The following is a 13,901-nucleotide window of genomic DNA, read 5'->3' on the forward strand; positions in this document are numbered from 1 at the left end:
ATTTGCACCCCCACACCTAGCTCCAGGGGGCCCCTGCAGCCTCCCTGTCATATTATCATATCCTCCACAAAGTCCAGATCAGATCTGTCCTAGGGCCCCACAGCCATGCTCCAATACTGGGCTTCCACTTTGCCTTCCACAGTCCACACCCCTCCATTCTCATTGGCTGGGGGGAAGCCGTGAACCATTTCCTAAGGAGCATGGGGTGAGAACAGCCCAGGATGGACATGTATCTGTGCTGTGTGCTGGCAACTTGGAATGGTAACAGCAAGTTATAAGGAGGAGAGTGCCATCCTGTAGCCACCTGGAGATGTCAGCTTACCCCACTTCCCTGATAAATGGGCAAAAGACACACACCACCAGGAGGTGACCTTCCCCCAAAAACAAGTCAACACTGACAAAGAAACCTTCAGAAATTGCTAAAACAAATTCCTTAACACCTCCTGAGGGGCTGTAGTCTGCAGATTTTGTGTCACATGGCTTTGCCCCCCAGATCTAAGCTGTGCCCCCCCCAAAGCCCACTGACCACACCCTCCACCCTGGATGCTATGCCCAGCTCCTGAGCTCCTTTTCCATTACAGCACTCCATACTGCTCCTCCTCCACAGGACTGAAATCACATGCACGCACAGTGGAAGTGGTGGGTGGTAGTGGGGGGCAGTTCAACTTTTGCACCGGGGCTTACAAGATTCAAGCTACGCATCTGAGAGGAGCCTTTGTACAGAGTGCTTTCTGTTCAATCCACTGTCCAGTGCAGAAGAGGCTGCAGAAAAAGGGATGGAGGAATCTATGTCCTCAGTTCCTTTCTCTGTCTCAAAAGTGAGAAACGCTTAAGCTGTTCTGTCAGCCACACAATCCCACGAGATTGAAAGGCAGACTTCTGGACTCTTTATCTTAAGCACTACTAATCTATGTTGGTTTGTGAGTATAGTTTAGAATTTCTTAATTCCTCAATAAAGTGGTGGAGGTAATGTACTAAGAGTTTGCACCCCTTTTTGTTGTTTGTGCATGTATCTTTAACTGGGATCCAACTCTTTTCTGTGGCCAAAAAAAAAAATGTCACCAGACCTTTTTGAACCTAAATCTTTCTATACGATATGTACATTTAAAAACATATTATGCATGTTATTTACCTGTAAAAACATCCTTTTTGTAGATATTCAAAAACCCTGAGACTGCTGCTGTAGCCACCATCTTGGATGTGATGTCGGCAACCCCAGGAGACTCAGAGCTTTAACTTAAAGCGGAGTTCCACCCTAAAGTGATTCCTCCCCACCCACTGGTGCCACAATTGGCACCTTTCGGGAGGAGGGGGGGCAGGATACCTATCTTTGACAGGTATTATTTCCCACCCCAGGGAGTCCGGGCCGTGGCCGACTCCCTCCTTTTGTACCGGCCGCTGGGCCAATTGGAGAAAGGAGAAACATCAGCTGTGGTGCCGACATCAAGGGACTCCTGCACAGGTAAGTGTCCTATTATTAAAAGCCAGCAGCTGCAGTATGTGTGGCTGCTGGCTTTTTTTTCTTTTTTGGGCCGGAACAACGTTTTAAGTAACACTCTGCAGTATTTCTCTCGCTCTTCCCCTGCCAGCCAAAGAACAAGTTGAGGGAAAGGGCAAAGCAGTTAAGCCATCACAGAGAGCAAATAAAAACTATCATATGAGGAGAGGGCTATGATGTGCGGGAGGGAGGGGACTATGCTAGGAAATTGACTAATCAATTTTTCTAGCAAAGTTCAAGGGCATATTGAACGTGAATAAACAATTATTTTCAGAAAAAGTAAGAAATTAAAATACTTGGAGCCAGATTCTTGTAGAATCTGTGGCGGCGTAGCGTAAGCCATTTACACTACGCCGCCGCAAATTACTGGAGCAAGTGCCGTATTCTCCAAGCACTTGCTCCGTAATTTGCGTCGGCGTAGTGTAATTGGCCCGGCGTAAGGCCACGTAATTCAAAGGGGGCGGCTTGTATTTAAATTAAGCGTGCCCCCGCGCTGATCGAACTGCGCATGCGCCGGGCAGAAAAATAGCCCAGTGCGCATGCTCCAGCTCACGACGGAAAACGTCAATGACGCTGACGTGAGCGTCATTGACGTAAAGTCGTATTCGCGAACGACTTACGAAAACTACGTAAACGACTGAAAAAGCCGCCGCTAACCCGACGCCATACTTAACATGGCATACGACGGACCTACGTAAACTTGCCCCTCATTATAGCAGGGGCAAGTTTACGCTTACGGAAACGTCGTAAAATCACTGCGTCGTCCGCGTGTACGTTCGGGAATCTCGCATAACTAGCTAATTTGCATAGACGACGGAGAAAACGACGATGCGACACCTAGTGGCGGGAAAAAAAATTGCATTTAAGATCTGACAGCGTAAGAGCCTTACGCCTATCAGATCTAATGGGTATCTATGCGTAACTGATTCTAAGAATCAGTCGCATTGATACCCTGGGCCAGATTAGGACTTACGACGGCGCAAAAGGCGTTGCGCTGTCGTAACGCCTTTGAGAATCTGGCCCTTGATTTCTCTGTGCAATGTTTAAGTTGGTTACAGGGTTTCCTTTAGAATGACCATCAGTTAGCAAAATTCTACTTAGTGACAAATTTCCTTTAACTAGGTTATAACATACTTTAGATACCACCTCTTCACCTACAGTTTTATTGCTGGTAATGATTTAGAACTTGTGTATTAATGATATTTATAGCAGTTCCACAAATGATTCTCTGGAGGCATGTCCTTTTAAACCTTGCTTTATATATCAGGACACAAGCACAAAATTAAATCACCACAAGAGTGAATTTCAGCATGCTTAATGGTAGCTGCATAAACGTTATCAGCTTCTTATTAAAAAGACTGTCTACTACAATAATTTTAGTTCCAGATTGCTGCTATAGTTTGAGTAATAAATAATAGATTTATCCATTCCAAAGCAAGCTTGCTTTAACTGCTATGACAAAGGTTTTAACATAAAAGTTAAATATAGACTTAGCTAATATGCAGTCATAATTCGGGAGAAAAATCCCCAAAACCAGATATTCTTAGTGCTAAGTGTATATGCCAAAAATGGTTTGACATTTTAGTTCTATGTTAACTGACAGATTATTAATTGTTATTCATTTTTGCATTGACATTAGTTTCAACAATCTGCAGGGAATGAAAAAAGTTTTAAATGCCTCGTTCTTGCCCCTAAAACATGGGTTACCATGCAATGCGATGAGCAACCAGCTTCCATGGTCAATGACTCTGGACAGGCCTCCCCCCTCCCATGCCTCACTGTTAGTTACCTATAATAACTGTGGGTCAATAGTGAGGTGTATGACGCAGAAGGGGGTGAAATATTTTGAGAGCCTGTGACCATGGAAATTGGTGGTTATTTCTATTACAAAACACCCCAGATTTTGGATTTACCAAGGCTTTGTACAGGATATTAGAGGCCTCCGAGATACCTACTCGTAGGTACACTTAAAACCCAATTCCAGACAAAACTTTTTTAAATTTGAGTCAACTTTTGCTTCCCATCTGTGTTCCAGGTTCAGAGAGTTCTCCTTGTTTCACATTCATTTGATGTTAGACAGAACAGAAAATCAGGGGAAAATGCTCTAATGGGAAAAAAGAAAAACACATTTTCTGGTGGGGAAGATTTAGAAACTGTCAGAATGTAATTGCTCTTAGTTATCCCATTGGGGAAATTTCCCTTCACTTCTTGTTCAGGGTGTCAGATAGAATAGGAAGTGGAATGGAATCTCTCCATAAAGCCCCAGAGAAAAAGTTACTAAGTTCGGACTGAGACAGCTTTGAAAGCCTTTTAGAGGTGCTATCCGTTTCCCACATTATAAAAAACAAAAAAAAGTTTTGGCTTTACGTTTAGTGTGTCTATTTACCTCTCCAACTACCTAGTATGTCCCCACACAGGCCTCATATGCACCAAGGATCCACTTATCACTTCCTGTACTGTAACACCGCCACACACTTGAATTTGTGGAGAATTGGGCAGTGGGGAATAGTGCTGCATATGAGATATATGTTTAGCATGCTATGTAGGAGGGGTTGGGGAAACCCGTACATGTTTAAGAGAAATGTGAACTTGCGCATAAGTCTATTTAACCACTGTGCTCACCCAATAAAATAATAATTCCATATTTTATAGAAAAAATGCATTGAATATACTGACCTTTACCCAACATTCTGTCTGCTGTTTAATGTGTAGGTAAGGTTATACTTCTGGTGAGATCCTGAATATAAGAAGATGCTCCTACTATGTGTCTGAGCATGAGATTTGAGTTACTCTGCGTTCCCCAGGATCCCCAGAAGAAACCTGACATCAATTCTTCTAAAGTACAGAAGTCAGGGGAAAGGTAGGTACTGTGGGCCAGATTCAGGTAGACTTACGACGGGCGTATCAGTAGATACACCGTCGTAAGTCCGAATCCCCGCCGTTGTATATTTAAGCGTATTCTCAAACTGAGATACGCTTAAATATTGCTAAGATACGACCGGCGTAAGTCTCCTACGCCGTCGTATCTTAACTGCATATTTACGCTGGCCGCTAGGGGCGTGTACGCTGATTTACGCCTAGAATATGTAAATCAGCTAGATACGCCTATTCACGAACGTACGCCCGGCCGTCGCAGTAAAGATATGCCGTTTACATTAGGGGTTTTCAGGCGTAAAGATAAACCACCAAAAAGATGGAGCAGCCAATGTTAAGTATGGACGTCGGAACCGCGTCAAATTTTTCAAGTTTTACATCGTTTGCGTAACTCGTCCGTGAATGGGGCTGGCCAGAAGGTACTTTCACGTCGAAAGCATTGACGATTTGCCGACGTCATTTGGAGCATGCGCACTGGGATACGTCCATGGACGGTGAATGCGCCGTTCGATCGAAACGTCATTTACGTGGGGGGGTCACACTTAATATACATAAAACAAGCCCACAGCTTCAACATTTGAATTTGGCGGGCTTACGCCGGCCCTAATACGATACGCCGCCGTAACTTCGGGCGCAAAATCTTTGAGAATACCATACTCGCCTCTCAAAGTTACAGCGGCGTAGCGTATAGAAGATACGCTACGCCCGCCTAAAGGTATGTGAATCTAGCCCTGTATGTTTATTTAATTTTTTTGCCATACAGGTTTTTTTTTCTCTGTATTGCAAAGCCCACTTAAGGAAAACATTTATTGTGACTCCAATCCTATACTATGCAATAGAAGTCCTAACACAGATTTCATCTGATGACAAGCCAAAACACTAGAGTGGCGGTTGTTGCATGTAAAGGTGGACATTCATTAAAAAAAAGGTATAATTGAATTTTTCTGATGAAGTCACGAGACACATGACGTAACGCCGTAAGGATTTGGGATCACATGACACAACCGCTAGCCGGAAGCCACCTTTACAGTAAGACGGCGCTGACACGCCGCGTCCTGCTGCTTATTTAGCAATTTTACCTTCTCTTTTATGTACAAGTCCATTTTTTATCTTTAATAAACGCTCCTACACATTTTTAGCAATACTTCACTATCGGAGTATACTTTTTCTTTCTCCCCCATGTCTATTGAGCATTGAGCTTTAGATCAGCCATACAGCTCTTGCCATAGCGGCAAGAGCTCAGCATAGAGGACACTATTGGGAGCATCCTGGCATCCATTCCCGGACACTCTTACATCCATGCTACATGCCTGCATTTCATGACATTAAGGTGAGAGTTTTGGGAGACTAGTGTCGGATATCTCTGCATTTTTTGGGATTCTTTATAGTCTTAGCCTGCCAGCACCCATTGATGCCCATTATCGGTTCCCCTGATTGAAGGACTGTTCTCTTATTTAGGAATTTGCACATATATTTCATTTTAATTTATATATTTGTTTGTCTTAATGGATCACTTGTGCTAGTTTATTGATCTGCACCTCACTTTTGCACTTGCGATTACATATTTGATTGTCTGTATTAGCTATACATTTAGTTATGTGATTTATGACCATTCCCATCTGCCAGCGATCTTATTGGTAGGCAGTTGTGGTGGTATTATTATTATTATTATTATTTTTACCACAGTGTGTAGCGCTTATCTCACCCCTTTATTTCATAATTGAATTTTTACAAGCATAAAATATCTTGATCAAACTTATTTGCTTTTTATGCAATTTTTTTCTATGTATTGATCACTTAATTTAAAGTATTCAAAATGGGTACCCATTATCCAAAAAACACAGTTTCGATATAATTGGAACATAATGCAATACAGCAATGTACATGTAAATTTCCATAGATTCAGTACTTTTTATATCAAATATATCGCCACAAAATAAGGTACAATAGATTTGTTTATTTGTTTAATTTGTTTGTTTAATTTTTGTCATTTTTTTTGCTGGGAGGAGTGGGTAGCTGGTTTTGAAAGGTACCCGCTCCCACGTCAGGTTGGATTGCTGCAGCGGATCCACTGGAAGTTGTACTTCAAAAAGCGCAGTGCACTTTATACATTCATAGTGGGCAGCTGTCTTGGGAAGCTGCAAGGAAACACAGCAATATGCCCACAGTAAACATGGTGGTGCTGGAGACCCAAAGACTGGAAAAGAACCGGTTTTGGTGTAGATGGCGTTGGACCCTTGTACAGATGAGTATCCTTATATTAAACGTCAGTAGATATGTATTTGTAGCTGTTGACTTGTAATTTTTTTAAACAGGACAAAGGACCACTTTACAGCAAACGTTTGGCTGTACTTCTCCTATGGATCACGGGAATGCAGTCCGTTCTGCACTATTGTGAAACATTTTTAGCTAACAATGGGTTACAGCTCGCTGTTGGCTGATGTCACTCAGTCGGTCCAAGTTCTGGAAAAATCCTGATCGTGTGGTCTGGATCCACCAAGATGCCTGGACCAGCACCTGGTTTAACCTCTCAGCGATTCACTGAGAGCCTGAGCCAGCTCTTCCTGCCCCTCTCCACAGCCCAGTGCTCCAGTGAGTGCTGAGGGGGAAAACAGAGAGCCCCTGACTCTCTGCTCAGAGCGGAGGAGAACTGAGCGATCAGCTGTGTTTGATCACTTAAATTCAAATTTAAAAATGTGGCAATATTGTGTGAAACTTGTATGACTAATGCTGTGATAAATAGACTCTTTAGTAACTACTGTATACAGTATGAATTGTGCAGAAAACAGAGTATATGGGCTGACTATATTAATATATTATACAATTGTTTTTAAATGGCAGTTAAGTTTTAGGTCTAGGGCTCTTAAATATGGCTCAATTTGGCTTTAACTGTAGTTTGCTTTAAGAAACATATAATATTAGAAAAGTACAGTGGTGTAACAACTCAATAGAGGAATTTCTATTTTTTTTCAGGAAAATAATAATTTCCTTATTGATTTAGCTTTCCATGTACTAGGTCCCAAAATATACATAAATGCTGATGAAGAAGGTAAAACAGGAAAAAAGTGATGAGATTCTCAAGTATAGGCATATTATGAAAAAGACAGAAAAGTACATCTAATGTGAGGCAGAAAAGAAAAAAGGTTTTAAGTGTTTGTTATCCGCCCCCCCCCCCAAAAAAAAACGATCGGTCAATCCGATGAGAACGGTCTGATGGATTTTTCCATCAGTTAACCGATGAAGCTGACTGATGGTCAGTCGTGCCTACACACCATCGGTTAAAAAAACGATTGTGTCAGAACGCGGTCACGTTAACCACGTACGACGGCACTATAAAGGGGAAGTTCAAATCCAATGGCGCCACCCTTGGGGCTGCTTTAGCTGACTTTGTGTTAGTAAAAGACGTTTCACGCTTTTCTGTCTGTTACAGCACGATGAATGTGCTATCTCCATAACGAACGCTAGTTTTACCAGAACGAGCGCTCCCGTCCCCTAATTTAGTCTGAGCATGCGTGGATTTTTAACCGATGGACGTGCCTAAAAACGATCACTTTTTTTCTATCGGTTAGGTATCCATCGGTTAAATTTAAAACAAGATTGAATTTTTTTAACCGATTGATAAAGAACCGATGGGGACTACACACGATCGGTTTGGTCCGATGAAAATGGTCCATCAGACCGTTCTCATCAGTTTGAGCGATCGTGTGTATGCGGCATAACACACTTGATAGTATTTATATAGTAATATTGGGCACATGATTAGCAATTCTGTAAAGAAATGTCAGTGAAACCAGAAGAATAAAGACTCTTAAATCCAAGCAAAGTACTATATAGCTCTTCTAGGCTTAGACTTCTTTTTATTGCTATATAGCTACTAGCTGTAGCTAGCTGTACTAGTTGTATTTTTATTTTTTATTTTTGTGGCATATTAGATAACACTTAAAAATAGGTGGAGACATTTCAGTTCTTACCTGTAGTTCCACTCCATAGCCCATGTAGACTGTGATATTGTAAGCGCATTGCAGGTAGTTTTGAAAAGGAAGTGGAGGGTAGTCTGTTGAGTCAATGTATCCTTCTGGTTCGAAGAAGTTCACACTGCATTGAACTACATACAAATCCATATTAGCAACTTTTAGTATAATGTGATTTATAAAGATAGTATTTTAAAAGAAAATCTTAACATTCTTATCAAATGGAAATACAGGGGCTCTAGAGGTCCACCTTTTCAATGAAATTCTGCATTATTATTTTTTTCTAACGTGTTGGGCAACATGCAAATGGGTGAACTGCTCTTATATATGTCATGAACTAAAGTGGTTACCTCTTGTGGTAAGAAGGCCTACAGATCGACACATTAAAAAAACAGCCGATTCGTTCTTGACTACATGTGTTTTTGCATCCTATAGCCTTTATTGTATCCATGCAATACACAAGTACGCATCACATCTGACTAACAGATTTGGTCTTTATCAAATATTACGATATTTCTTGAGGAGAAATGGGATGTAATAATTTGCTGGAATGATCAAATAATAAATAATAGAAAAAAAAATCACTTCTGCGTAGTGAAGCTGGATTGGCTCACCAGGCATACAGTCTGGCATTCCAAGGGCTGTGTTCACTCATTCAATAAGAGACAAAGGAGACATAGATGCCATGGATAAAATAGGAAAAGTTTAAATTGCCTCCCTTATGAAGAAACTTCTGAATGTCCTACAAAAGTCACTAGATTAAATGATTTATAGGGCATATTTTTAAATTAGTGAAGCAAACTTTAAAGTGTTACTAAACCCAGAACCCGCATCCACTATATCTGGTCCCCCACAGTACACAGAACATGGAAATGCAATAGTTTTAGTAAATACAGTATAAACTGATAAATACCTTTTTTCATCAGCAGTATATGGCCCTGTGCTGATCACATGCACCCTCCAAAAAAAAAAAAATAGCAATACACACCAAACTGAGCATGAGCAGCCCGTCCCCTGACTCTGTAAATATCAGGTTATTTTTTGTAGACAGTGGAAAAAGAGGAGGATCAGAGAGACAGGATCAAATAGTCTTTATACACAATGCAAAGGATTAACCCCTTCCACAGTGAGTAAAACAAGCATGCTTTACTGCATATACAGACTGATTTTACTGTTGTGGGTTTAGTAACACTTTAAGCAAACATTCTCTGCAGGTGAAACTTCAAGGTCCATGTGTTTTATATGATAGTAATTAATTCTATAGAGCAGTGATCATCAACCCTGTCCTCAGGGCCCACTAACAGGCCAGGTTTGCAAGATAACTGAAATACATCACAGGTAATATCATTTGCTGCTCAGTGATTGCAGCATTCTAGTCTGCATCTCCCCAAGGTAATATATAAAACCTGGCATGTTAGTGGGCCCTGAGTACAGAGTTGATGAGAATGTTTGGTAAAAGTCACATTCACTGCTTTAAAAAATGGACACCCTTTTTATAGTGCAAAATGTAATCTTGTTCATTAATAAAATGATTTAGCAAGCTAGCTAGAAAGGTACTAATTTAATAAACGTATTCAGTGGACAAAGGTGGGCGATAATCCATTTTAACCATGCACATTTCAGCTGAAACCTGTCTACATTGCACTGCAGAATAAAATCAGATTTCTAGGTAATGTGAAAAATGACAGTGCATTGCTTGGTGCATAATATTATTATAGACAACAAAGTTATTAAATATTTGGCAAAAAACATTTACATCTTTTAGTCCCACTTTATGAAACGTATAGTAGGCATTTGAAAATGAAGGAAAGACAAAAACATATGCACAGTAACAGGGTATAGATATGCAGTATATGGTAATATACTTGAGCAGTTTAGCCTCCACTTTTAGTGGTCTGAATTACCAAATCTACCTACCCAGCAGCGGCTGGCATATACTCACAAATAAATGTATTAGGAGTTGAAATGGCTTTTAGGAAAAAGCTAAGTGGGGAATGAAAGTTGCTATTAATGTAAGCAGCACAAAAAGCACAATAAACAGATAAAAATACAGCAATAAACACAGGCGATTGCCACTGTATACGTGTTTAATACCTGGACTCTGCTCTGTTGTGATGACAGTTGTTGTTATTATAGTAGATGTGGTGGTATCTTGGTTTTCCTCTCCTGCATTCAAATCACGGTCTGCATAATGTGTCCTAAAAGGCTCATCTGCCTGCAAAGAAGTGTTCAAATCTCCTAGTGATAATTTTACGGAATCCTGATTATGGGGCGTTGAAGGTTGTGCTGTATATGGTGCCAGCTGGAAAGGGTGGCGAGGAATGGAACCACTATGTCTTCTTCTGTTTATCCATAATGGAAACTCTGGGATATGTTCCTTTGCCTCTCGAGTTTCAGAAGTTAAATCCTTCAGTACATGGGACACATCTGATGATATGGATGACAAAGATGCTGATGATAATAGGCTGGAACCTGTGTCTACCAGTCTTTCGGAGATAGTTGGGATTACTTGTGGCCTCAAACGTTTCCTTGCTATGTTTAATTGTTTTAAAGATGGAGGTTTTTTCCTAGTTGGCATTGTTTGATTATCTGCAAAATCTGGAGTGGAGCTTGGTGTTTGCTGCTTATGGAGTAACACTTCACTTTGTGTTTCTGAGTCTAAGAGCTCTTCTCCTGAGTGAGGAGCACTTTGGGATCCCATATGCTTCAGTCTGGAGATTTCCTTTCCAATTTTGCTGCTGAAAAGTTCCACAGGGACCATTTCCAATACACTTGTTGGGATGGGGTTCTTTAGGATTTTTCCATCTACTGAAATACAAAGATTGAACATTGGTTCAAAACTTGTTTAATGTGATTCTCTCTCATAAACACAACTACAGTTCAATGCATACATGTCAAACCTTTTACCTTGAAAATACTATTCAAATAATTAATCTATCCACTGGTCATTTGACTTCAGTGTACCTTTTGAACAAGTTATCAGGAGTGTCCAAACTGTGCTTATTGCATGTAGGTATTGTAGATATGTGGGGGCACGTGGAAGATTTTAGACACTGATAGACACTGTTTATTGAAAGTTGAGACTAGAGTACAACTTCATTTATTTGTCCTTTGGAATATTGTCATTCGACATTGCTTCAAAAGACAACTGTATGGATTTAAATATACTTTTCCACCATGGTGGAAATCAGTGCATACTAGAGCATTATGACATTAACCTGCAGGGGGATCTTTTTTTTTTATAAACACAAGAGTTTGACACTACTTTAAAAGCATGTAAAGGCTTAAAAGATCAAGTTATTCATTACAGATAACACATTTACTGTACAAAAGAAAAGAAAAGAGCAGTAAAATTGCTTGCCTAAAATGAATTGTTAAATAGTTTTTGACTTCCGGTTCGGTTCGCATGAGAACCTTTGAACGTTCGTGCGAACTTTAGAACCCCATTAAAGTCTAGAAGACTCGAACGTTCAAATTCAAAAGTGCTAATTTTAAAGGCTAATGTGCAAGTTTTTGTGCTAAAAAGGGTTTGGGGACCCGGGTCCTGCCCCAGGGAATATGTATCAATGCAAAGAAAAGTTTTAAAAACGGCCATTTATTTGGGAGCAGTGATTTTAATGATGCTTAAAGTGAAAAAAAGTGAAATATTCCTTTAAATATTGTACCTGCTGGGTGTCTATAGTATGCCTGTGAAGTGGCGCATGCTTCCCGTGTTTAGAACTGTCCCTGCACAAAATGACATTTCTATAGGAAAATAAGTAATTTAAAACTGCTTGCGTCTTTAATGTGATGTCTGGTCCCTGCAATATGGATAAAAATCATTGAGAAAAATGGCACGGGTCCCCCCCCCCCAGGTCATTACCAGGCCCTTTGGGTTTTGTATGGATATTAAAGAGAAACCCGCACCCAAATTACAAAAAGGAAAGGCGTGGTGCCCCCAGGACCTATATACTCTGAACAGCAGTATACAGGCGGTGCAAACAAAACATGGACTGTAAATCAAAATACTGCAGCTCCCTGCCTGTATTTGTATGAGAACACCAGCAATTGTAGTCAGGTAAGCTTTAGGTGCACACTGTGGAAAGGACACAGTACACTAAAGCCCCTTTTACATGTGAGGACCGTATGTCCGCATTTTCATCCATCCGTTGCTGATGAAAACGGGACATACATTGGTCCATGTGATTGTGGGTGTCAGCGGATGAACATCCGCTGACACCCGTAATCACCCGCCTCCGCAAAGCTCCGATTCTGCGGACGGAAGAAAATCCTATTTTTTCTTCCGTCTGTGGATCGGATCGGATGAACACGGACATACGGTCCGTGTTCATCTGATCCCCCCATAGGGGAGAGCAGAGGAAAGACAGGGTGGTCCCTGCACAGTGTGCGGGGACCGCCCTGTCAGCCGACGGCTCAGCTGGGATTTTATGGAGGATCCCCGCTGAGCTTTACGGACACACGGAGGCGGATCTCAAGTATGAGACGGTAGCGCTCCTTCTGGTAAAACTAGCATTCGTAATGGAGATAGCACATCCGTCAGCATTCTGAACAGCAGAAAACCATCTGAAAGCATGAAGACTGAAAATCGCGAATCGTCTCTCACCAAACTTTTTAACTAACACGCATTAACCCAAGGGGTGGCGCCATTGGAATCGAACTTCCCCTTTATACTGCCATCGTACATGTTTTTAGATTGACAGTGTGTATGCAAGGAAAACAAGGGGTTAAACTTGCGCCAATGCACCAAACTTTTTGGAGTCCAATGAGACTAAAAGTTCTTAAACATGTATATACAGTCCTTGGGGTACACTTTCACTGTAGATCCTGTATGATATGCTCATAACCATTAACCACCACCGTGACTTTCACAGATATTGCACACTCTCAGTGAAAACCCATCACCAGATATCAAAGCCGCTTACCAGATGGGGCAAGCTCAGTTTGATTTACAAGTAGCGTTATATCACAAGTGAGTATAAAAGAGAAGAGAGGCGCCTCTAGGTGTAGCAATATGGTTACATTAAATGAAGGTACTGTACAACATTTAGCAACTCACATGATTGATGATTAAAAAGAGGCATCTAAGTATGCAGGCACCTGGGGTAAAGATGTTCACAAAGACCATCCTCCTGACCGCCATTGACATTGTCCCTTCCACGCTGCTCTCCTTGTGCAGTTCAAGCCTCGCTTTCAGAGGGTAGTCTTCCCACTCGAGGGAAGTCTTCTTGATCACAATTGCAGACAGCTTTTCCCCGGATTTTTTCATACTTAGATGTGCCTCTTTTAACCATCAACCATGTGAGTTGCTAAATGTTGTACCTTCATTAAATGTAATCACATTTCTAAACTTAGAGGCGCCTCTCTTCTCTTTTATACTCTGTAGCTCCTGCTTGTTTTTGCTTCTAATCCCCTTGTGGAGGCTGCCATTTGTGGATGGACCTTTTTTTGGTTACACAACCTATCACATTGCTATAATCTTTTTATATGGACTATAAACTGAAGGACTTATGAATAAATGGTTGTGGAATGAATCATTTGAGTTTCCATTAGTTCTTATG

General features: G+C 41.1%; 1 protein-coding gene across 1 annotated transcript in view; it reads right to left on the minus strand.

Annotated features, from left to right (window-relative positions):
• Positions 1–13,901, minus strand: part of SEZ6L (seizure related 6 homolog like) — a 559,496-nt gene that overhangs the window by 245,555 nt on the left and 300,040 nt on the right. Inside the window, exons 2-3 of the mRNA XM_040351286.1 lie at positions 10,438–11,151; positions 8,344–8,477 (exon numbers count right to left, since the gene is read on the minus strand). Of these exons, the coding sequence (XP_040207220.1) occupies positions 8,344–8,477; positions 10,438–11,151 (848 nt within the window). The remainder of the gene's footprint in view (positions 1–8,343; positions 8,478–10,437; positions 11,152–13,901) is intronic.

Source organism: Rana temporaria, chromosome 1, assembly GCF_905171775.1.
Source record: "Rana temporaria chromosome 1, aRanTem1.1, whole genome shotgun sequence".
Taxonomy (NCBI): Eukaryota; Metazoa; Chordata; class Amphibia; order Anura; family Ranidae; genus Rana; species Rana temporaria.